Source organism: Aethalodelphis obliquidens, unplaced genomic scaffold (genome assembly GCF_003676395.1).
Source record: "Aethalodelphis obliquidens isolate GAN/ISIS:26980383/991018 unplaced genomic scaffold, ASM367639v1 scaffold14, whole genome shotgun sequence".
Taxonomy (NCBI): domain Eukaryota; kingdom Metazoa; phylum Chordata; class Mammalia; order Artiodactyla; family Delphinidae; genus Aethalodelphis; species Aethalodelphis obliquidens.
Genome location: NW_020837958.1, coordinates 36,271,606 through 36,296,715, shown reverse-complemented (window position 1 = coordinate 36,296,715; position 25,110 = coordinate 36,271,606). Strand labels below are relative to the sequence as shown.

Below are 25,110 nucleotides of genomic sequence, written 5' to 3'. Positions count from 1 at the left end.
TCATTTCAGGATAGTAAAAGGGAGAGTTAACAGTATTTGCTATAGAGAAAGAGTGTTGCATCTGCTAGGATTGAGAACCATCAGTTTAGGTGTCCAGAGATCACGTGAAAGCAGAACTTGGAAAGGAGCCCTACATACTTTTTGTCAACCCCAAACCAGGCCCCCTAGACACACCCTCCTCTACCTTCCAGGTGAGACTTCTGGGCGAGGCACAGAGCAGTCACTGTACGGGCCCTTACAGCCCATTCCAAGGCACTGTGTACCAATATCGGTTTTCTAGATTGGGATGAGAGCTGTGGCCATGGGAGGAGGCGGGAACCCCTAGGGTTAAAATGCACTGTACTTTAAAGCTACATACAAGTTACAGATTTTTAAAAATAATAATTTACATCTATATACCTTGTGATCTGATCACATGTCGAGGATTCTGTGGAGCCACATTAAAAAAGAGAGGGAGAGGAAAGGAGAAAGAAATAGCACCTTTTGTAAACTATTATTTTATTAAGGAATCCACTTCTATGACTCACAGGATGAGTTAACAGTGACAAGTTCTGGAGGTAACAACACCCTACTCTGGACTTTCCAGTTATAACCACTGTCTTCTCTCTCTACCTCAGCTGAAAACCCAGCCTCATGAGGCCTCAATCCCTGCCCTCCTATTCCTGGAAGATGCCAAAGCCAACTATGTAAGAGGCTTTCTCAGAGGAGAAGACGAATTTGTCTTCCCAGAAGACAAACCCTCTACTTTGCTTTATGAGGCAGACAGCAACCCCAAACCACGGACAGGTTGGGACCTGTGCAGGGCTCAGTGGAGATGGGGAAAAGAAGGAAAGGGGATTCAGGAAGGGATCATCTTCTGTTTAACAAGCAGGCTAAGGTGGAAGGACAGGAAAACTTCACTCTATGATTCAAATCCACCAGACTCAAAGCCAATACCAATGAAGAGACTTCCAGCTTAATGCCTCATCCTGGGAATTTTCAAGGTCTCAGCTCTGTGAAGGCCTTGGGTGAGTGGAAAGCCTAAGCCACCCATATTCCCCACCTTGCTTCTCTCCTTGCTTTTCCAAGGAATATAGCAGAATTTTCTATATGCACACCTAGACTTCCAATGGAAAAAAAACTTCACAGAGTGACATGGAAGAGCCGTAGACAATGGGCCAGGGCTATAAGCCAGCCCTGGATTGGCTTTAGCTGGGCTTGACTCCACCAGTGTTAAGATACCCAATGATGTCTTAAGGGCTTCATACTGAATAGGAAAATGTCAAGATTCACCTAATAGTGGAGCCAAGGGGCAATGAACATTCTTTCCATCACTGGAAACACATAGGATCTGAACAGTTAGCTGTTGGAGAGGGAAGCTGAGCTAGACCAGTGATTAGGTATCTTCTAAGAGCAGTCATACAGCTCGGGCCAGAGAACTCAATTTCAGGGGAGGTCAGTGACCCACACTAAAGCTAAACTCTTAAATCAAGTACTCAGTTCCCTGCATGAAGGTGTTTCATCCCTGATGGGCCTGCCTCAGCCCATCCCCCTGGAGAGAGAACTCTAGATAATAAAGCCAAGAAACACATGGGGCTCTGGGCCCAAACAACTATACACTGTTTATTGAGAACACCCGTAGATGATGGGAAGGAGGGATGCCCTGTACCGCATCATGGCTACCACTGACTGGGAGCCGGGCCCAGAGAACACTAGCAGAGCTGGGGGGTGGGCTTCCCATGACTCACTGACCATCACAAAGGTGGGAGGAATAGGAGAAGGCCAGGCCCAAGAGCCTGGTACCATGCTGCAAACGGGGGTTGATTGGTCTTTGCTTTTCAGAAACAGAGGATTAGGGGAGGGGGACTACTAGAAAAAAATAGAAACTCTAAGATTAAAAAAAAATAGTCCTGTACATAACAAGACAGCATCTGCTCTCCAGGGCCCGAGACTGGCAGCAGGGGCCTTAGGCAGGCAGGCCAGGAGCCTCCAGGGGAAGATCAGTGGTTCGGCTGAGACAGTCAGCTGCACATAATTGGCCAGTCGCCAGCACCCAGCAAAACTTCATCCATGCTCGGGCAGGGCAGGAAAGCACCCGGCCTCTTGGGAATACGCAAATATTTACCGGATTCTCTGCTCGTTACAGAAACAGATAAGAAAGCTTACAGCAGATTATTTACAAACAGTATCCTGGGATATTGTGAAGGCAGAGGTGGGCTGGCTTGGAGGGTGGGGTCTGTGGGGGCAGAGCAGCCATAGCAGCCCAGAGGGTCCCAGGCTGGGCCCCCTCCCCAGGCTCCAGGCTCTGCAAGGCACTGGACTCTGTTACTGGGAAAGGGGGCTTAATTCTTCTTGTGGAGGAACTTCATTTTGTTGCCTGTGGGCCAGAGGAGGGCAAGAGTGAGAATGTTTCAGTATCATCTCTTCCAACAGCCCTAACCCTCTCAGTGGGAGAGAAGGATTAGAAAGACTGGATTACAGCTAGGTATGATCCAGGATGGTGAAAACACTCTAGAGCTCTAATTAGAGCACTGGTATTAATCATGTATGGATTTGGGCAAGCCATTTAACTTCTTCGGTCTCAATTTTCCTTTTAAAGTGAGACATGCTATGATGCTGTGATTTAGTTGGCTCAGCTCTTTGAAGGGCACTCTGGTGCTGCCACTTTTGTAGTTAGACCCCTTATAGCCTCGAGGAAAGCTCACTGGTCCTAATGGCCCTTGTGCTCACTCAGGAAGGAGTGCACCCAGGAAGACCTGACCTAGGTGAGGCTCTATGAGATCTCTTCCTGTTCTGTCTACAGCCCCGATATAAATACTGGCATGGGTTTAGAGTAGTTTGGGGTACAGATTCCCCCAGACCCTCCCTTCTTGCTGAATATGTCTCATTAGTGACAAAGCTACTTACCCAAACCGCGGAGAAACTTGTTCATTCCACTCTGCTCAGTGTCTGGCAGTTCCTCTAAATACTGCTCCACTCGCTGCTCAAAGAGGCCTGGGGAAGAGGAGAAACAGGAACAGAGAAGAGAACAGTCATTGCAGGAAGGGAAGGGGAGGCCTCCTGGAGGGAGACCAAAGGGCACAGATCCCAAAAAGGGGGAAACCAAAGATCTGCAATTATAAGAGCATCCTACCAGAATTCAGACTGGCTCATCCATTCAGACTGGGCTTATCAGACTGGCCCATGTTCACTGCTGATGGCAAGAGCCCCTTGCCTCCCAGTGCACGTTCCTGAGCTGCATTATGGTGAGGATGCCACTCCTCGTAACAGAGCTGCCCCCAAGTGGACACCTTCTCCAGCTCCTTTTAGACCACACTACCATGTTGTTTCAAAAGGTTTGTTACACTAAATGGACAGTATTAGTGGGCAGAATAAATAATAACCCTGAGGTTAGAAAGGTCTTGATGAGATGAAAAAGCCCTAAGGTGGGCAGAGCTGATAAAATAACAGAGATAAGATAACCTTTGTGCTCTGAGGGCAGACTGTCACCAACCTAAAACAGTGAGCTAGCTCAGTTCTCTTCAGGGGCTTTCTCAACCCTGGATTCTCAGGACTCCCTAAACTGCACAGTCTGGTCTTCTTCTCTGAGTAAGGAAGGACCTGTGAATGCTGCGGGGATAGGTGGAGATAAGCCCCACTCTTGCCACGTGGCTCCAGCCTGTGCCCAGGCTTCTGAATGCACGTACTGGGGCAGGAGGAGAAGGTGCCCTTGGCAGTCTCTCTCAGAAGAAAAGGGATGTTAGGAGGCCTGCCCTGGCTAATAACTCAAGAGCTTCCTGATGGAAGCTCACCAGTGCCTGGCTACTCAGCCCTGTGGGTAGCAGAAAAGTTGGAGGACTCCTGACATCCCCCCAGAACCCCCCACCCCAGGCTCTCCTGGCCTTACCCTTTGCCCGACACTTTCTTAGCTCCCTGTCTTGGATGAAGCCAGCAAACATCTGAGACTCCATAAAAACTTCAAGAAAACGGCGGATGCTTTTGGAGGCCACAGACTTGCGGAAGGCCTCTCGCTGAAAGGCCCGCTCCCCCTTCTCACTCTGGGTCAGGAAGAGGGAGTAGTGCCCAACAGTCTCCACAAAGAACCGGATAAACACCTCTGACACCAGCCCATTGAGGGTATTACATTCTGGAAGAGAAGAGAAAATCTTTGAGGTTCAGGTCAAGAGCCTGCATCCCCAGCCTCCAGCTGGTGGTGTCTCCCTCTCCTCGACGGAACTCCAGCCAGAACCACTTCTCTGTTCTTGAAACCTTAGCTCTTGTGCTCCCAGGCTTGTAACTCGTTCCTGAGCCAGGAGGTCGGAAACTGTGCTCTGAACACGGAAGCTGGGGAATACTTGCTGGATGAATGAAGATGGAGATTAGGGACCAGAGCGCCACTCCCCACACACCCTCACCCTCAGTGGTTTCCCTGGCTTCACAGGAAGAGGAAGCTCCCTCCATCTCCTGCAGTGGCTCGAGGCAGGGCCTGAGAGGGAGGAATAACTAGTGTCTGGTCAGCGAGAAGAGTCTCTGCGGTTGCCAACTGTCTTCAGGGTTTTTCTCCCCAAACTTCCTGAGGTAGAGAATTAGAGGCAAGAGGTAGCTCTGTAGCCTGGGCCACCCTAGGAGCAGCCCCAATGTTTAAGTTTCTGAACTCCCTCTGATAAAATATCACACTATTTCTCTCCCCTGAGACCCAGTCAAGCCACAACTCCTAGAGCCACACTAGTGGGGCTAGAGAATTCTAGGCTAAAGCGAGACCAAGGTCCTATACCTGAGCTTCACTAGCCAGAAGGGTCTGGTGCATAGAATCAGGGTCCAAGCCCCATGAGGCCCAGGCCCAGGCCCAGAGCAGAGGGAGTCTGGGACCAGAACTGATTCTAACTGGGGCAAGCCTCACTCACCATCATCGGAGTCGCTGTCAGAGTCCTGGGAGATCAGTTCATTCTTCCTCTCTAGAGCCTGCTCCAGAGCCGCCTGCAACTTCCTAGGTAACAACGTGTCCTCGTCATCCATCTGCAGGAGAAGGAAACCGCACAGTGACACTGACTGAGCACTTAACTTCGTGCCAGCCCTGTTTGAAGAGCCTGAATATATAATCTCGTTTCATTCTCCCAAGAACCCTGATACTATTATCAACCTCATTTTAAGATGAGAAGCTGAGGCTCAGAGAGAGGTTAAGAAACTTGGCCAGGGTCACAAAGATAAAAAGTGGTGGAGCAGGTGGCATTCACTGCCCAGGACCAACAGGGCTTCCTACCCCAGCACCACGATGAAGTCTCCCCAGTTCCTCCATCTTCGGCTCCAGGGGGGAAGCATGGTTGGCTGGGGGAGGGGAGATTGTGGCCCAGCCTGTGTCTCAGGCGTGAGGCGAGGCTGTTGTGCCTGTCTCTGTATTCTGGTTCAGTGTCTGCATCGTGACGTTGGTACCCAGGAGTCGTAGCTCTGTCAGTGGTGTGTAACAGACTACATTCCCAAAGGCTATGGCATTGGGTTGTGTTCCTTTATAGAGAGCCAGGAGGATTTCCACCACCAACAGAGGCTTTTTGAAGTTGACAATGATTGCAAACCTTTACATTCCACTGCATTCTGTGTGTCATGTATAATCCTCCAGCAACATTTCAAGGCAGGTGTTATCACCATGCGTGTTTTAGAGATGAGAATTCTGGTTCAGAGAAGTTCAGAGGCCTGTTCAAGATCATGTGTCTCAGAGGGGGCAGAGGGCAGAGGTCAAGCCTTTGGATCCAGGCCATGTTCTTCACACACTCACACTGCCTTCCAGAAGCTGACGATGCCGACCAGAACAGCAGATCCTGCTGAGGTCAAGACTTCTCAGACCAGCTTCTTTCTACCCTTGTCTGTTCTGTGAATGCGGAACCCAGAGGGCTCAACAATCAGGCTGTGAAGGTGGAGTCGTGTGTGTGACAGTGTTGGGTGCTCTGCATCAAACAAGCACCCACCCTGGGTCAGGCCATGCTCTGCAGCATCCCACTCTTACCTGTCGGATGAATCGGTCAGACCCCAGATTCACCATCAGTGCCTGAGAAAGAGTCACGAGGGACAGTGATTCACTATACGAATCCCTGTAGTGCCCTTCCCAGGCCTCCAGCCCTCCTGGATTCCCAGGGTCAGATAACAGGAATAACTCCAGCCAGGGAAAGACCTCCCAAGGAGAAAGGATAAGAGCTGGGTACACAAAGGAGAAGATCCCAGCAGCCTCGGGCCCCCACCCCCACCCCTCCTGGGGGTTTCTGTTCCTTCTGTCCCTTCCTTCCTCCACACCACCCCCCCCCCCCCCCCACCCCCGCCACTGGCTCCCCAGGTGGCCCACCTCTTCCACAGGCAGCTCCTTCAGTTTGGGGAGGGAGCTGGAGAGCAGGCCAACCAGGAAGGGGGTGGGACAGCAGACGATGTCAATCATGGAGGCCGGGAGGACAGGAATGAAGGTGTGCTGCCAGGAGAAGGGGTAGAGCAAGGCCACCACCGCATGGGAGCAGCTGGATAGGGTACTGGCAGACAGACAGACAGACAAAGCACTGAGCCCAGGCCCAGCACCTTCGGGGAAGGGGCGTTACAGCCTGCTGGGCCAGGCTCAGGACATCCTTTCATGTTAAACCTCCCAGTGCCACAAAATGCTAAGGAGTCTTGGGCCTGGGTCTGACCTTGCAGACTGGTAAAGCTCCCACATTGCCACTGCTCGGGACCTCAGGGACAATGGCGCTACCCTCTTTGGTGGCTCTACCTAGGAACAGTCATAAAGGTACACAGCGACACTTGAACACACATACACACCCCCAAGAGCCACCCAAATGCACAGGTGGGCCTGCCTTAGTGTGGGAGTATCAGCTCAGGCCAGGGAGTACAAAGGTAACCTGAGCAAGGGCTGATCACAAATTCATAGTAAGAGCTGGAAGGGCCTACAGCTGGAAGGTCATCTTATCAGGTCCACATTTTACAGCTGGGGCCATTGATACCCAGGGTCAGTCTGGTCATAAGTGGCACACCTGGGACACAACCAGTTCTCCTGTCTCCCAGCCCAGTGTTACTTCTACCATTCTTCTTCTCTATCCATTCCTCCTTCTCCTAATTGGAAAAAGTGGTCTGACTGAGGACCACTGACTGAGGTGAGGCTGGTACCATTCTTAACCACTCCCATCTGTCCTCTCATGCTCCAGGACATAGCCAGAGGCCTCAGTGGGGCCATCCTTCTCTTGGCCTAGAGGGGGGCTCCAGGCCTCCAGCACCACAGGGCTGGGTGGCCAGGCAGAATGACCAGTGGGAGACGGGAAGGAGAATCTCCCCGATGCTAACTAGAAGGCACAGAAGTGAGTGCTGAGGGATAGTATGGGTCACCAGTCAACACAGGAGACACACCCGGCTTTAACCATCCACCCGTCAGGAGAGGAGTCGAAAGCACTCCCCTAAGGGCCATATTACATATGAGGAGACAGAGGCCCAGAGTCAAGTTCATTCTCAAGCCTGCCCTTCCCGCCCTGTCTCTCCGCATCTATTGGCCCCACCTATTAGCTATGAAAGCCCTGGGCTCCACTTGATCAGCTCCAACAGGGATTCTCACCCTTTCATGACTAATGCCCACCAGTCAGAGAACATGGTTCCAATCCATGACAGAAACAACCCCTCCTTTCCAGAAGGACCTCGGGGGACATTCACAAGCGTTTTGGCAGCCAGTGCCTTGCTTGGCTGTCCTACCACCCCATGGACAACTAAAATACTGCTGGGCCTTGAGGCAGAGACACAGGTATCCTGGCCCTGAGAGCCCTTCCCCTAAGGACAGCAGCTCCCCACACCCCAAGGAGAGCCATCTGAAAAAGATCTGGAAAGGGGCTGTCCAGGGTCAAAGGAAACACAGCTCCACAATGCCTTACAGTGGGCCTGGGACTTGGGAGGCAGAAGGCTTGTACAACCCTTAGGGCTGATCACTGCAGAGCCTGTGTATGCGTACGTGAACGCGCACGCACCTACACACACACACGCACGCACGCACGCACGCACACACACACACACACACACACACACACACCCTCCCTAGGCCAGAGGGACCAAGGACTTGTGGAAAACCTAAAAGGTGAGCAACGGAACAAGAGCTGGCTGGACTTACTGAGCCTTGACCCCAGTCCAGGCCTGTGTGCCCTCACTGGGCTGCCTATTCTGCCCCTTTTCAGTCAGAGGCAGACCCCAAGCAGGGAAGACATCTTTTCTAAGACCCAAGATTGGCAGGACTTGAATGCTGAGCCAGGCCAGATCAGGGCCCTGGGGTATTTTCCTCCCCAGATGGTCCAGGAGTGTGTTCAGAGGCAGCTGAAGCCACAGGAAACAATCACTGTATTCACAGCCCTGTTGGAGCCAGGCTGAGGGCCACGGGGGTGGCCAAGAGGAGGCTCTGTCCTGGGTAAGGGAGTGGAACCTTCAAGAAAAGAAACCTCGGGGTCCAGGCTCTGCTAGGGGCATCAAGGTCTGACCAGACCAGAGCCTCACAGCTGGGTAGCGGGGGCTTTGCTGGCAGACAGTGAACACAGATGGCAGAAAGGCACAGACGGGGCCCCAGGGAGCTGCCATAGCTGGCTAGTTCCAGTTGCCGGCTCGGTCCCTTCACAAGGCCTGATGGGCCCATGACACACACAGAACTGTGGTGTACAGAAACACTGAGGCTGTGACGGGAAGTGGAGGGCAATCTTCTTTTCTAAACCTGGCTCTCTCTGGAAAAGCCAGAAGCTCTGGGTTTTCCTCCTCTTTACTTCTTCTGGGCTGAGGGTGGCCCTGAGTTCCTGCGCCAATGCCCTGTGAGGGCATTTGGGAGTCCATTTCCTCATGACCCTCTCATGCACACAAAAGAAAGACCCCAGGGATCCTGGGCTTATTGGGGGACAAACCAGGACGAGGATTCTTCTTTTCTGCCTCTCATATCCGCGTCTAGCGTACGTTATGGCACATAGCTTAATAAACGTCTAAATGGCTAAATTAATTCCACCACTCTAAAGAAACTATTGCCCCCCGTGATGGGTTCTTTGACGAAAAATTATACAATGTGTTGTCGAGATCTCATCCTTTCCCTGCCTGTCCCATCCCCTACATATACCCTTTGCTATGGTCTGAATGTTTGTGTCCCCTCAAATTCTTTGTTGAAATCCTAACCCCCAAATATGATGATATTAGGACATAGGGCCTTTGGGAGGTGCTTAGGTCATGAGAGACCTCATGAATGGGATCAGTGTTCTTATAAAAAAAGAACCCCCCTTCCAGCATGTGAGGACACAGAGAGACGCCGACAGCTATGAACTAGGAAGAAGGCCCTGACCAGAACGTGACCAGGCTGGCACCCTGATCTTGGACTTCCAGCCTCCAGAACTGTGAGAAATAAATTTCTGTTGTTTATAAGCTACCCAGTCTGTGGTATTTTGTTATAGCAGCCTGAATGGACTAAGACGCTCTTTTTTTTTTTTTTTTTTTTTTTTTTTGTGGTACGCGGGCCTCTCACTGTTGTGGCCTCTCCTGTTGCGGACCACAGGCTCCGGACGCGCAGGCTCAGCGGCCATGGCTCACGGGCCCAGCCGCTCTGCAGCATGTGGGATCTTCCCGGACCGGGGCACGAACCCATGTCCCCTGCATCGGCAGGTGGACTCTCAACCACTGCGCCACCAGGGAAGCCCTAAGACGCTCTTTTAAAGAGGAAAAAAAAGCCTTGGCTGCCTAGAAGAGCTCGGCCTCTTCCAGAACACCTCATGTCCAGTGATGTTTCTGCCGCCCCCTCCCATGGCCACAACCATCTGGACCTCCTCTGCCTCTAAAATCATAAATGCCAACATTTCAGACTAAGACTTGTGATCTGTTCAGCTCTTTTCTTATTCTTCTTAATCCAGCTCCCCTGCCTCAATGACCTCTCCAGTCCCTGGGCTTCTTTCTCCCTTTCCTAGTTTGGCCAACCTCCCTACAACCACTCTCCTCCCCAGCACTCTCAAGACCCTCACCTGGTCCTTCTCTGCAAACCCCCACATGCCTGGCCCTGGGTCAGTCCATTCAGTTGCCTTCTCCAGGTGACACCCTCACTGGCCCCCTCACTGGATGGCTCAGCACTCCTCATACTATCCCTAGTCATGCCCTTGCCCCTTCCTCACTGTGGCTCTTCCTAAAGTTCATCACTCTCTTAAAATTCAGCATCCCACAGAGGTGGCCTTGCCTCCCCCTCCAGAGGAAATGTGGCCATCAGCTAGAAATCTTACTTTCTTACTTCCTTCCTCCACATAAATAGATTTGTACCTCTACAATCTTGGCCGTTGCAAAAGCAGCAGCGTCTGTCTTTTTCCCTCCAGCCAAGTCCTCCATTGGGTTCTCAACCCTGCCATCTTGTGTGCTCGCAAGCCCTGCTCCCTCAGTCATCCTCTCTGCCCGGGTCTGCTAACCTTTCCTCTCCATTTGATCTTTTTCTCACCACACACAGACGCACACATACACATACACACACACTCTATGCACAAATACGACTGGCTGGCATATACTAGGCTCGTAAATCACATTGGATCAATTAGTGGATGTGCCTCCCCCCCTTCTTCACCTCACCTGCTGGGCCCTACCTGAGCTTATCTGCTACAAAAATGACGCGGCGCTCCAGCAGCAGTGAGGCAAAGATTCGGATAAGCTGGCGCACACTGAGGCAGGTAAAAAGGCACTCGAAGTCCACATGCTCCAGCCGGGAATCCATGGGCCGCCGCAGCTCTAACACCTGCAGGAGAACAGTGGGGCAAGTGGGGCAAGCCAGATCAGGTGGGTGCCACTCCTGGGTCGTACACAAAGCGACCGGAAGCTGGCTCCCCTTCCCACCTGCTTTCCCAAGGCCTCTAACCCACCCCACTGTGTAGTAAGACCCAGTCTCCTCCTCCACTCAGACCACAGCTCTGCCCCCACAGTACTCAGACGCCCAGCCTGTGGGCAACAGGGCTAACTGAACATGGGGGAGGCTCTGGAAGGAAGAAGCTGGAGAGCCATGTGCCAGGCTCTCAGGAAAGCGGGGAGGAGAGCTGGCTGCTCTTACAGATGAGGGAGGCAGGGAGCCACACAGCTTCATCTGCACTGCCCTCCCTGCCCTCCTGCCCGTCTCCCCAAGGAAAGGACTTGGCTCCGCGCTGCCCAGCCCCACAGCTGATCGCTGCCCCTCCGCGTGGCTCTGCTCACCCATCTCTGGACAGACAGTGCCAGTGTCCTTGTTGCCATGCCCCCTCCCTTTCCTGCTAGGAAGAGTTTCCTTCCAGAGGCTCTGTCCTGGCCTCTATCTCTATTGGCTTGTCTAATCCCTGTGTCAGGGACAAGGGAAACACAAGCTGGCCATTCCACAACCTTGCCAGGAAGCAGGACTCTCTTTATCAGGGCCAGACCTAGCAATCTTCCCTCCGGAGAGGTTGCAAGGCCACTCTGAAGGTTGCTGCTGTGGCGCAGGGACCACTTCCCTGGGGGCAGTCATGAGGGTGGAGGGTGGCAACTGACCCTGGCAATGAGAGCAACAGGAAGTGCTGACGCTCAGGCCAGGCCAAAGCAGCTCTCACCCGGGCCTGCCTAGGCTTCCCCTTGCTTCCTCAGCGTATGTGGGCAGCACAGATGTGTAGGTCTCCTGAGAGCCAGGAGGGAAGACGCACGCCCTCTTTTAGCCCTATGGTATCAGAACCCTCCTCAAGAGGCTTCACCCTGCCTTATCTCATTTGTTCCTCAGAGTCTAAACAAGTGAAGCTCTAACTCCTAGTTCAGTAGTCATCCCTCTGGGCCCAAGGGAAGCAGCAACATGGGCACAAGTTGCCCTAAGGATGTGTCTCTTTTATAGGGTTCTGTTTACACTCTGTCTCTCCCACCAGAAGGCGAAGCCCCAGAAGGCCCAGTGATTAGCAGGATGTGGGGTACACCCAAAGTGCTCAGTGAACGTGCGCTGAAGGGATCCCTTACCACAATCACGCCAGAGGCCTCTGCACCCCTCCTGCCCTTGCCCCACCTGGAAGAAGTCACACTGAAGCTCCCCCAGGCCTCCCTCCTGAGAGCCTGCATGCGGTCAGCGCCCCACTCCTACTACCCCGAGGGTCTGGACTCCTCCAGGGAGTGAGAGTTCACACAGGAAGCTCACAGGACCTGGGCCTCTCTTCATTCACCTGCCCTCAAGGAGATCACAGTCCAGTGAGGCTGAATGAGCCTAAACCATCACAGCCCACCAGCTCCGTGTCAGGATAGGGGAAAGGCGTCATTAACATCTGCACAGGGCGCTGAGAGGGCTGAGAGGTCAGGGCAGCAGCTCAGAGCACAAGATGCTTAACTTGGTTGTCCAAGGAGAGAAGAAGGGAAGTGTCTACTAGGCAAAAGGAAGCAGGGTTCAGGGACAGTAAGCGAGTCAAGTCAGAGCGTTGAGACGAGGCTGGTGCGCGGGCTGGGCCCCATCCTGAAGGACTGACTCCCAGGCATGCTACTGGGCTCTCAGGGTAGGGTCGGTGGTCCTGCCCCCAGGTCATGCATGAAGCAGGAAGTCCCTCCAAAAGAGCGTGGGAGAAAAGATGCTACAAGAAAGGCCTTAAATGGCATTCGCCACTCCCAGCAAACCCAATGTTTCTTTAGTCAGACCCTCTCCACTCCCTGCAGCAACTAAGTTATTTCTTCTTCCCTCTCCTCAAACCCAACATCCACCTCTCACTCTCGGAGGATGACCTTCTTTTCCATTGTGAGAAAACTGAAGCCATCAGATGAGAATCCAGAATCTACAAGCCATGGCCCTTCCTTGCTGTTACACAAGGAAGTGCCCTTCTCTCCTGAAAAGCCAGTCTCTCCCTGGATCCCACCGCCCTGCCTTCTCACTGACAGTCTGACTGTCCCTTCCCTCTGCTGCTGCTTTAACCTCTTCCTCCGATGGGCCACTCCCACCAGCACCCAGACAACCACCTTCAACAGACTCTCCCCTGGCTCCACGTTACCCTTCAACCACTGCCCCTTCCCCATTTCTCCCCACAGCCAAACCTCTTAAAAGCTGTCTCTACAGGCTAGTCCCCCTTCTCAACCCCATTCACTTCTCAACTCTCTCTACTCAAGCTTCTCGGCCCCCTGACCGCCCCCGTTTCTGAAACTCAAGGCGTCCCGCCACACCTCATCCTGACCTCGCCTGAGCCCTCCTTCCTTTCGTGAGAGGGCCCCTTCCTTGGCTTCCTGGGACTCCTCCTGTCTTAGTTTTCAGGTCTGCTGCTCCTCTGCTGCAGGCCCTCTAAATGCTGGAGGCCCTCGGGACTATCTTCTCTTCCCTGTCTACACTGTTTGCTACTAAACATCTTCTCTGGGGTGTCTCGCAGGCATCGTGAATGTAACGTGCACGGAGTCAAGCTCTTCCTCCTCACAAACCTCCCTCAGGTGCTCCATCCGCTGACCTGTTGCTCAAGCCAGAAAACTGGGAATTCGCCTTCAAATCTCCCCAACACTATTCCCTATTTCCAATCAAACACAATGTGCTATTGACCCTAATTCTAAGGCACATCTCCAGTCCATCTATTCTCTTCACCTTTTCGTCCACACCTTAATCCAAACTCCGATCATCTCTTGCCTGTACTACTGCAACATATCCAAGCTGGTCTCCCTGTTTTCACTCCAGTCCATAATCTACACAGCAGCCAGAGTGAGCTTTTAAAACCATATCTCGGATCTCATAACCCTGCTTTAGAGACATTCCAAACCCTGAACTGGGCCTACAGGTACCTTGTGATTTGGCCCTGCTGTCTATCCACCCTGCTCACTCCCTTTTTCAACCATCCTGGCCTTTTTACCCCGTTCCTTGGCAAGCGTCCACACTTTCCCAACTTTTGCTTTTACATGCTGTCCCTCTACCTGGAATAATCCTCTCCCGCCCACACCCTTCTCTTTTAGTCTCCCTCCTCCCACTTCATCTGGTTGACTCTACTCACCTTGGGTCCCCAGTAAAATGTCATTTCCTCAGAGGAGGGCTTTCCTGGCCCCTAATCTAAAGCACATCCCGTTACACACTCTCACTCTGTGCTTTCACTTGGCACCTAACACTTTTAGGGGTTATCTGTTTCTATGTACAAGTATTTATTTAGTGTCCGTCTCTCCCACTAGACTATGAACTCCACAAGGACCGAGCTGTGCCCCTCTTTAACTATATGACTCTGCCTCAAGGTCTGCAGGAACCCTGACTGTGAGAGAGCACATATTCTGTCAACATTTGATGAATGAATAAAAGGTGGCCTGCAGTTTAGTCCAAACAGGTCAGGGAAGGCCCCTAGAAGCTGCAGAGAGTTGAGCAACGATTACAGTTCTGTCATTCACTCTTTTTAGTCCCTGTTGGTGAGGTGTGCAAATGTGCTGAGCAAGGAAGGGGCCGTGCTCGGCACCCCCAGAGACTGAGCCTTGGCCCAGCAGGTCCCCCGCCAGCCCCAGTCCATGGTCTGAGAGAAGAGGCAGCAGAAATCCCTACCTCATTGCCAGCCCCCGGCAGGAATGTCTTCACTTTGATGGTCTTCCCTGGGGCAGGGAAGGGTGATTCCATGAGACTTCTCATGAAGGGATAGACCAAAGCGGCGGAGATCCCACGCCGGCGCTCCACCTCATCTAGGACCTGTGCCCACCGCCAGCAGCCCAAAGAGGAAGGGTGTCAGGGCGCCACCCTCCCCTACCTCCTGGGCAGAGAAGAGGGCAGCCCGGCATCTGACCAGCCCGGGCCGAAAGCTGGGAGATGATGGACTATCTCGCCAGGAGCTTCATACCCTACCCTTCCCGTCTCCCTGGCCACTCGGTGTCGGCTCTACTCCCTAACTTGTCCTTGCCTCAGACTCCAAGATCTGAGTAGCTGGGCAAAGGAAATACCACTTGAGGTCGGGTTCCTGGGCACTTGGCTTCCCGCAGGGTCTCTGTCCCCAAGGACTCAGCTCCGCCCACGGCCCAGGGTGAGCTGTGACATTAGCAGACACTGCCGGTGCAGGAGCTGGTATATGGGGAGGGAGTCGGACAGCTCGCTTGCACTTGCCCTTGCATTCTCGCCTTCTCTCACCCTCTCACACACAGACAGGTGGTTTTCTCATCTAAGCCACATGCAGATACTCCTATGGGAGCTGTCAGCTGGGGGAAGGGGGAGGGAAGTAAGCCAGAGCCCTCTTACCTTGGAAAACAAGCCGAAGCAGCCAAGGCGGCTGATGACACAGTACACCTCTGGCAACCGAGGCCCCTTCCCACTTGGCTGGGCCAGGACAAGGAGGAGAGAGACACAGACACAGAGGACGCATGGTTACTATATCTGACTCCTTTTCCTTGGGAACTGAGGACGAAGCACCAGTCTTCTAGTGAAGACTCTGGGCCTCTTCTAAACCTCTACTCAACCAGGCCCCCAAGGAAAGGGCTGTCACTCTTTGGGGGCAGGCTTCAGCCTCTGCTGGGCCTTCCAGCCCAAGGTACCAGACTCCTGCCAAGCTCTACACAGGCTCCGCCCTTCCCCCCCAGGAAGACACTGATGGGGGCTGGCAAAGGACAAAGCGGTTGGGCAGAGGCTATAGGGTGATTGTGGATTTATATCCCTAAATCCCCAGGCCCCCAGTGGTAAGGGAGGGACTTGTGTACATCCTTAGGAGCAAGCCAGGCGGTCTTCTGCCTCCCAGAGGGGACATTCTGCAAAACATTCCTGTTCTCAGTTGCTCTTTTCTCCCTTCCTTGATCCATCCCCATTCTAGGAAAGCAAACTGACACCAGATAAGAGAAGCAAACTACTATTTATTGAATATTTACCGTATCCGAGTCCTGGGCTTGGAACTTTCCAAAAACTTGTTAGATAGGCATTATTATCCCCCTTTTATTGATGAGGAAACTGAGCTCAAAATTATTAAGCCATTGTCCAAGGTCATGTATAGAAGTCATGGAACCAGGAGTCTGTTTCTGCCTCTGATTTGCTGTATTACCTCTAAAGTATGCTGCCTTCTGACAGAAAGGAAGGGAAAGAAACACAAAGAGACTGGGCAGAGGCATGTACAGAGTAGAGGAGAACAAAGTAAAAGGGGGATTTAAAAGGTAGGCAGCTGAAGGAGATGTGCACTGAGAGCTCCCCAGGCCTGGAGCCCCCAAATGCAGGCTGGAGTGAGTCCACAGGAGTTGACTTCTCCAGCCAGGGGCTGGCAGGGCTCTGTGGCTGCCTCTGGCTCAGAGGCCTGGAGTGCCCAGCAAGGCCGAGCGGGGAGGGAGCAGAGCAGCAGGTGCTGGCCCCTCATGCAGGCTGCTAAGCAAATGCAGATGGGCTATTTCAGTCTCCAAACCTGCTGGCCACACGTCACAGATCTAAAGAGAAGGCAGAATCTGTTTTTGTCCATATTAGGCCTGAAACTCACTCCTCTCTTCTTCTCTCTCCCCCGCCTCCCCTAAAGCCCCAAGTGATTAAAACAAGTATGTGGGATTTGGGTTAGAATCATTGTGTCCAATCTGCAGGAATGCCGAGCTAGTGCCAGCCCCCTTGGCAGGGACCCAGCCCAGGCCCTCTCTGAGCACGCCAGGACAAACATGCTCTTCCCTGGGGGCAGCAGGCCCACTGCAAAGGAGCAGCTCTGCTCCATCTCTGCTCCTGCAAAGGCAGCCTTTGGAATGCCACCCCCCCCCCCAGGCCCAGGTAAAGCTGCCTGGCTCCCCACCTGGCATCTGTACTGCTCTACCTTCCCTTAGCCCCACTCACCAGGCATTCTATCTCCAAGTACTCCTTCTCCCCAGACTACCCTTTGGGGTGATCCAGGATACCAGACTTGGTGTTAAAGGACTTGGAGTCAACCTGGCTCTGGCCCTGATTGGCTGTATGACCCTAGGCAAGTCATTCTACCTCTGAGTCTCGGTTTCTTAATCTAAAGAACATATATAATAATACTGGGTTGGCCAAAAAGTTGGTTTGGGTTTTTCCATACGATGCTATGGAAAAACCCAAACCAACTTTTTGGCCAACCCAATGCCTCATGGGCTATTATGAGTAATAAAGAAAATGACATACTTAAAGCATCTAGCCTGGAACATAAACAGATCCCAAATCACAGTTCATTCCCTTTGCCCTGCCTTCTACATTGAAAGTCCTACCTCCTCTACTGGACTATCTAACGTTCCTTGAAGATAGGTGCCATGTCTAGCTCACCTTTATGTGCCTTTAGCGTATGCTGCCTAACCCTCAGCAGGTGTATGCTACATGTTTCTGAATGAATGAATGAACAGCCCAGAACCCTTCACCTGGAGTCCCTGCTATGCATCACCTTTGCCGAAGATCCCCCTCATCTGCCCCTTCTCCCACTAAGGCCTGGGAACCCTGAAACTCTGTCAACAATACCCCTGGTGAGCCCCAGGGGAGTGTGTGACAGGACTCTCTTTACCTTTACCTCAATCTATTTCCCAGGACTAATGAGAAGAGGGATGGTGTAGTGCTTCTCTCTCTACAACATGGCTTATATTTTCAAAACCCTCGCTTTCCCTTGAGTTCAAGGCATCTCTCCCAGAATCCCACAGAAGGTACTGCTCTGTCCCTGCTCAGCCTCCAGCCCCACCAGACCATGGACAGGATGCACATGAGGTTGTCCAGGTATGGGGGTGAGGAAGGTTGTCCTCCACCCCAATCTGATGCACACACACATACTGCTGGGTTGATGTGATCCTGCAATCAGGATCAGCAATCTGAGCCTGTAAGCCCAAAGTAAATGAACAAAAAGAAAAAGTATAGAAGAGCTAAAAACATATGACAGCCCAGTAGAAAGTGATCCAATCTCTTCCCTTATTGTAGATTATCTTAGATCCTGGGGCCCAATCAGAGGAGAACTTTAAGTCCTGCCATCCCAGGGAGTGCTTCGTGGAGTGTGTGTGCGTCTGTGTGTGTGTGTGTGCGTCTGTGTGTGTGTGTGTGTGTGTGTGTGTGTGTGTGTGTGTGTCCGTCCTCATACAAGGCAGCATACAAGGAAGCAGAACATAGAACAACTTGAGTTTCTACCAGCTCAAGTTAAAGAAGAGCGTACACACATACAAACACTGTGGCCCAGTCCCTGAGGACCGAATGGCCCTACTTACTAGTAAGCGCCTGCAGTAGCCAAAGCGTCTGCTGCCATCCTCCCCAGTCAGCATGAAAGAGAACGTCTCACTGGAACAGGGAGAAGTCTGGCATCAGGGAAATATCAGAGGACCCAGGAAACAGCCCCCAAGAAGAGGGACCGCCCAGGAAGGGGGTGAAAGACCAGGCTGCGGTAGGAGAGGAGGCTGGGACTAGGGTGGGCCAGAGTCAGCTGCCCACTGTTATGGGGGTAAAGGAGGCTATGCTAGACCAGGCCTCACCTGCTGTACTCTGACACAGGAAGCCAGTCCTTGGCATCAGGGAAGCAAAACTGGGGAATGGCCTTGAGCCTCTCTTCTGCCTCCCGCATCTGCTTGGTGGGTCGGTCCAGCTGCAAGGAAGAGGAATATGGGGAGAGAGAGATAAGAGAAGACGTGGAACTCGGGACTGGTGGGGGGTAGCTGACAAATATCTCCTCCCCCGAGAGTCCTAGGTGGCACTTGCCCAACTGGCATGCTTCTCAGCAACCCTACCCTGACCCCACTCCCATTTCTCACAGAGAGGTCCGGGTGTGGGCTGAGTCATCATTTATTCATTCAGTATATGCCAAACTAGCACTTTCTATGTGGCACCTGGCATGTGCTGGGCTACCAATAGAAAACCAAGCGGACAAGGTCCCTGTCCCTGTGCATTCTGGTCAGCAGAGTGAGACAATCGACAACAAAATTTCAGAGGGTGCCACAAAGGAAATACACAGGGCGATATGACAGAGATAAGTGGGTGGGTGGGGCTACTTTAGAGTGTCTAGAAAGATCTCCTATTTGATCGGAGAATGAAGAATGAGAAAGAGCCAGCAGCCAAGTGAAGAGCTGGGGAAAGAAGATTCCCGGCAGAGGCAATGGCAGAGAGGAAGGGCCCGAGTGTTACAGGAAGAGAAAGGAGGCCAGGCGGGCTGGCTGGGGGCAAGCAGGGAAGGAGTGGTAAGAGCTCAGGTACGTGGGGGAAATGGGGAGTGAGTGCTAATGGGTACAGGGTTTCTTTTGAGGGTGATGAAAATGTTCTAAAATTGATCACATAACTGTGACTATACTAAAAGTTATTGAATTGTACGCTTTAAACAGGTGAATTATATAGTATGTGAACTGTATCTCAATAAAGTGGTTAAAAAAGAGAAAAGAAAAGTAATAAGGTAGGAGAAGTAGCTGGGGGCCCTTCCTCAGGACCCTTGAAGTCCTGGAAACAACGTGGATCTCATTCTAGGCACGCTGGGGGGTGTTCTCTCCGCCCTCATCCTCCGAATACTCACTGGCCCAAACCCACCCCCTCTCCTCCCTCCCGGCTACAGGCAGACACGCTCAGGGCTAGTGCAGTGAGGTGAGTTGCTAAGGCAGGAACAGGATCTCTCTTCTTCCCCAGATGGGCCAGGCAGAAAGGAGGAGGCAGAGGAAGGGGCAGGGAAGGAGGGAGGCGGCCTCACCTTGGGAAACTGGTAGGAGACCTCAGGGAGGTACGTGTTTCGGGATGGCTTCCTCTTGAGCGACACCACCACGAAGCACTCGAACAGCTCCCGTTCCTGCCACTCGAGCAGCTCCAGCTCCAGGGTCCGGTAGCTGGGTGCGCGCTTCAGCATGGACTGGATGTGGACCAGGCGCTGCGTGTGGGCTGGGGGCAGGTCACACGTCAGGGACGAGACCCCCACGTTAGCCCCCTCCACCCCACGCTCAGGGCTCCATCCCCAGGGGGCACCTCTAAGTGCAGGAGCCTAGTCTGACGGCCTGACACAACGAGGTCTGGGGGAGAAGTGGCAGGCGCAAGGTGTGTAGCCTGTCTGCCCTGACATAGTCAGGGCCTCCTGGAGGCTGAGCTGGGGCCAACAGACTGCCTGAGCCAGGCACATCCAGGGATGCATCAATGGCACCCAGCCACCCCTGCCCCTGTGCCAACAGGACTAGAAGATATGAACATCCACGAAGCCTTCACCCTAGGGCCCCTATCAGTCCTTGGACTTGGACCCTTTTTCCCTGTCCCCAGGCCCAAAGTCCACTTGCCCACTTGCCTGGGGGACCAGCAGAGGAGGGAAGGAGGGAGCTAGTTCCCACATACTTTAATCATCCAGGAAGGTCTAGGCAGGGCTTCCCACTAGAGAAGGAACAGAGGTTTGCCCAAGGCCCCCTGGAACATGAAGGTCCCAGAACCTTTCCAGGGAGGTGGTAGCTCTCCTCTCTAGGGAGAGGGAAGATGAGTGGCCTCAGGGCCTCCAGAGTACCAGTTTCCTCAGACTTTGGCACACTTCTTACAACCAGAAGAGGTACTTGTAACCTATTGAACCCATCTCTGACTCTCCAGATTCACAAAACTTACCAGGCAAACCTAGCACCCAATTTTCATGGACAACGGCTTGGGAAAGTAAGGCAGGGTCACCAGCCTTAAATTTGGGAAAAGGAGATGGTTGCATTTAATCTCTCAGGGTCGAGCTCCATGACTGTAGGAATGGACTCCCCTAGAGCTCCTTGCTCTGTTGGCCTCGTATCCTGCCTGCCATCGCCTCTCCAAACGGGGCCACTCTGGGATATTGGAACTGCATGTGCAGAGAAGGGAAGGCTGATTCCCCACAGCCAGGGCAGGAAAGGGGTCCATGCTCTTGGGGAGCCATGCCTCACCTTTGAACCTGTCGTCGGAGTCGCTCTCGCTCTCACTATTCTCATCTAGAAAAGTTAAGAGCAGAGTGCATGCTTGCTGAGCCATTGCCCCACAGCAAATGTTTTCTGTGCCCCCCACCCAGCTCTTCTCATGAGGGATGTACCTCGTCTGGGCTCCAGTGGGCCCCTGGCCAGGTGCTGCGTGGCCCGGGGCCAGGGTCCCTCAGAACTCAAACTGCAGGTGCTAATCTATATCCAAACCCCTATCCACCCAGTCCTGGTTTGGGGCAAGCTGAGGGCCGAAGTTGGAGGCTGAGCCAGCAGAGAGGCCTATCAGCCTGGAACACAAGGGTCTTGCCTCCAGGAGGCCAAGATTTGAAATGGGAAACAGACCACAGTGCCCAGTAAGTCTGGCCTTTCCTTTTGCCAGATGCAGATTCCCACACCCACTTTCCTATTCAGGGCCTCACAGCCCAAAGTCTGCACTAACCCTTCCCAAGGCTTTCTTCCCTCTTTGGCCCTCCCCTCCTATGTGGCCACTTTTTCGCAGGGCTCTACCCTCCTAGAAGACAGGAGGATCCCACGATTGCCCCATGGAAGGGTAAACTGAGGCTAGTCCATGCCTCTCCCCACTTCTAATGCCCAAGAGCCCCAGAAACCTGAGCCAGCTCAGGCATCCAGGCCTACCTCTCAGTGATGATGTCTCAATGCTGGACATGGACAGCTTTTTTAACCTCTTCTTTCCCCGCTTGGCATTGTAGATGGAGTTAATTCTTTGGACAAGCTGGGTGAGAAAAGCAGGGAGGGTGAGGCAACCCTAACACCAACTGCCCCAGCTCCTCAGAAGGCTGATTTACAGAGGCCGTCCATTCCCCTACTGGTACAAGCCTTCTGCCCTCTCCGCAATGGGCCCAGTACTGGTCTCCCTCCTGCACTGGCCCCAAGGGCAGACTGGTGGCTCCCCATCTACTTGTCCCCTTAGTGGTCTCCTGCCCCCAAGACAAGGACTTTACACTTAGCTCCCCAGAGGAAGGAACTGTGATCAAACTAGACAGGATGGGAGCTCCTGGGTCTCAAGAGTCCCTGAACCAAGTGAGACAAAGAGCTGCTCAGAGGCAATAACAGGAACAAGGATTGAGCCTTTCTCCTCTGGGCTACAACCTGGGGCCCTGGCAGGAAGGAGCTAAATTCCCAATATACCCAAGCATTGTTTGCAGGCTAAAAATACCACTTGGCTAAATCCTGCTGCTTTGGGCTGGGGATTTGGGCCTGGCTATCTCTGTGTGCAAATCATTGCTGAAAACTCTCAATTCTGAGAGTTATAGAAAGGAAGACCCATGTTTGGGTCCTATGTCCTTCAAAGCCTGGAGATATCTCTGCATACACAGAGACTTCGTGCACCCCACACTCACTAATGGGGAGCTTCTTAAGGACTGTTTCCATCCACCCAGTGGCGTAGAGTACTCCCTGGGGGCCAGGCTAGCCTGTTTTCCCCTAACATCTGCACAGCATTAATCACTTAGGGCATCTTTATTGATAAGAAAAGGAAATTAGTCAGATGAAAAAGAAAGGCCAGTGCCTGGACCTGAAATTGATTTCACGAGAATTGAGGAAGCAGGCCCAGATTAGGGAGGGAGGGAGGGAAGGAGGGAAGGAAGGAAGGAAGGAAGGAAGGAAGGGAGGAAGGGAGGGAGGAAGGGAGGAAGGGAGGAAGGGAGGAAGGGAGGAAGGAAGGGAGGGAGGGAGGGGGGAGGGGGGAGGAGAGAAGAGCCACCGCCTGCCTGCCCACCTGCCCAGCCCCAGCCAGCTCCAGCTGGGGAGGCTACCTTGGGAATGCGGCGGGCCCGGCGGCTGGACAGCAGTTCACTCGTGGTGCTGAGGCTGTCCTCATTGAGGCTGGAGGGTGAAGATGGCAGGCTCAACTGAGCCAGCAGCAGCATGTCGTCATGGCTGTGCCTCTTGGGTAATCGTGGCAGCCGGTGGCTCTTCCTTTCTGACCAGTTCCCACTGCGTAGGGACTGGCTGCCGGGTTTCAGGGAGAGCTGGCATGGGAGAGAGGACATGGGAGAAGGACTCAGCACAGATGCCTTGGCTGGCACCTGTCTGCTGGGACCTGGACAGAGAAGCCACAGGCTGGCATCCCAGACTCCTCCAAATCCCACCTGGAATTTCCATCTACCAGGGTTTCCTCTTTTAAGAGCTCAGCTGCTGATCAGCAGCTCAGGGCTAGATTCGATACTTGCTTCCACAAAGGAAGCTTAACTACTTCTTCCAGAAAAAAGAAAGCAGAGACTAAGAAAACTGGGCTGTCTATCTGAGTGGAAAAAGAAGATCAAGTGAGAAATCTGCGGGCCCCTCCTGAGCTCTGGGACACGGCTTAGACTCCGCTCATTACTGGGTGTGGTCGACGGATCCAGTCTCCCCCACTCAGCCCCTGAGTTAGTCCTAAAAGGCTTCTCTAGCAGAGGCCAGAATACATGTCAACCCAGCCCTGCTCACTTCTTCCAGGGAGAATACAGGGCTCTGACCACCAAAGCCTGGCAAGGCAGGCCTCGGAGCCAGTGGCTCCCTCACCTACATGGTCCTGGACTGCTTCCATCCCTGCCTGGATCTACTTTCTGCCTCCCTCTGTCTAGACTGACACCCTTCAGCACAGGGCACCTTACTCTTGGCGGATCCGGCTCACCACCAAAAAGCCAGCACCCCCGCAAACTTGGCATGCCTTCCACCTGCCGTCTGGATGTGGCATTGCCTCTCATCACTCTTCAGCAAGTCCTCCTTCCCTCCCATCCCCCAATTTCCCCTTCCCACCCAATCAGTCTGGAAATACAAATTCAATGGAAGCTTATTTGAACAGAGCACATTAGAGAGGTAAGTCTTTTATAAAAAGTCACATCATTCCAAAGCCAGAAGAAATAATTTTTATATTCTCTAGCCAGTGTTATAAAATATCTAGGAAAGGGGCTTCCCTAGTGGCGCAGTGGTTAAGAATCCGCCTGCCAATGCAGGGGACACGAGTTCGAGCCCTGGTCCGGGAAGATTCCACATGCCGTGGAGCAATTAAGCCCGTGCGCCACAACTACTGAGCCCATGTGCCACAATTACTGAAGCCCGTGCACCTAGAGCCCGTGCTCTGCAACAAGAAAAGCCACTGCGATGAGAAGCCTGTGCACTGCGACGGAGAGTAGCCCCCACTCGCCGCAACTAGAGAAAGCCTGTGCGTAGCAATGAAGACCTAACACAGCCAAAAATAAATAAATAGATAGATAGATGAATAAATAAATAAATAAAATTTATTAAAAAAAAAAAAGTCTAGGAGAGTTAGAGTTGCTTGGGTAGGTCCAAGATAGGATCTCTATTCTCCTGCCTCCTGTCCACCGTGGACAAGGCCAGAATGAGCTATAGTCTAAGAGCTTCCTTCAACTCTTCACCTTTCTTCTCATTCTGCCTCTATCAGTCCATTCCTCAGAGATTCATCCATTCAACCATTTATTCAGTGGGAGTGGTTCCAGGTCCTGGAGACACCTGTCTAGTTCTCCAAATCAGGTTCTTGGGCCTACGCCTGGCCCCTAAATGCCAGTGCTGAGATCAGTTCTGCCAGAGCTGCAGAATACCAAGACTCCAACCTGGGCCCTGTCTTCCTGTTTCCAGGAAGGGGAGGAGAAATAATGATTAGACAGGAGACGACAGGGGCTCCTGCCTTAGTTTTGCAGCTCAGAGCTCAAGCAGCGAGGGGAAGAAGGTGGGACAGGGTGCCCCTAAGAGCACATCTCGATTGGCCACAAGCATATCGACACGGCAGAAGTCCCTGAGTGCAGAGCTCTTCCCTGACGTCACCTTCACCTAGCACTAGTGAGGCAAAAAGCCTGAGTGGAAGCTGGCCCACGCCTCGTGCTGACCCTCCAGGCCCAAGTCAGGGCTGCTGTTACCTGAGCGGGTGGGTTGTTGTACTTCCTGTCCTGAGGACTCCACATCCTGTGCAAAGAGTCCAAGGAGTTCTCAGACAGTTGCTGGGATTTTCGTCCTGCTCTTCGGCTCTTTAAGTCCACATCCTCATACGGATTCTCCTTGGGCAGATCTCCTGCAGAGGAGGAAAAGTTAGAGAAGGGGGAGAAGGCAAGAAGGAAACACACACACACACACACACACACACACACACACACACACACACAAATAAACAAGCAGAATTCCTGTGAGCCAAAGAGAGTGGCTTCTGCCTGGCCCTTCAGCTCATGAGTCATGCAGCTGCCCGTCTGCAGTGGGGAGGCTACAAACAGATGCTGGCTCCAAGTCCAGAAGCTGAACCCCCCACCTCCAGTTCAGCTCAGCCTTGCCTGGCCTCTGCTTTGTAAATTCAGGGACTGCACAAGACTGGCTCAGCCACCCATGCCTGTGCCCAGCCAGAGGACAAAGCCAACACCAGGCGTCTCTCCTTGGCTCCAGTCCCTTTGCTGCAAAAGCCCCAGAGATATACAGTTC

The 25,110-nt window shown here is 52.9% G+C and overlaps 1 protein-coding gene across 11 annotated transcripts in view; it reads right to left on the bottom strand.

Moving 5' to 3' along the window:
• Window positions 1-1,575: 1,575 nt before the first annotated feature.
• Window positions 1,576-25,110, bottom strand: part of DENND2B (DENN domain containing 2B) — a 174,555-nt gene continuing 151,020 nt past the window's right edge. For 7 of the 11 annotated variants that reach the window (XM_027115444.1, XM_027115445.1, XM_027115446.1 and 4 more), the window contains 15 exons: window positions 24,561-24,712; window positions 22,458-22,673; window positions 21,319-21,415; window positions 20,653-20,697; window positions 19,470-19,654; window positions 18,274-18,383; window positions 18,013-18,082; window positions 15,101-15,178; window positions 14,420-14,560; window positions 10,548-10,696; window positions 5,957-6,467; window positions 4,863-4,974; window positions 3,866-4,105; window positions 2,887-2,973; window positions 1,577-2,356 (listed from right to left, as the gene is read on the bottom strand). In XM_027115444.1, coding sequence (XP_026971245.1) covers window positions 2,322-2,356; window positions 2,887-2,973; window positions 3,866-4,105; window positions 4,863-4,974; window positions 5,957-6,467; window positions 10,548-10,696; window positions 14,420-14,560; window positions 15,101-15,178; window positions 18,013-18,082; window positions 18,274-18,383; window positions 19,470-19,654; window positions 20,653-20,697; window positions 21,319-21,415; window positions 22,458-22,673; window positions 24,561-24,712 — 2,228 coding nt within the window. In that variant the 3' untranslated portion in view covers window positions 1,577-2,321. Of the gene's footprint in view, window positions 2,357-2,886; window positions 2,974-3,865; window positions 4,106-4,373; window positions 4,532-4,862; window positions 4,975-5,956; window positions 6,468-10,547; window positions 10,697-14,419; window positions 14,561-15,100; window positions 15,179-18,012; window positions 18,083-18,273; window positions 18,384-19,469; window positions 19,655-20,652; window positions 20,698-21,318; window positions 21,416-22,457; window positions 22,674-24,560; window positions 24,713-25,110 lie in introns of those variants that run through there. The other 4 variants (XM_027115452.1, XM_027115451.1, XR_003434544.1 and 1 more) reach the window with 4 other exon arrangements.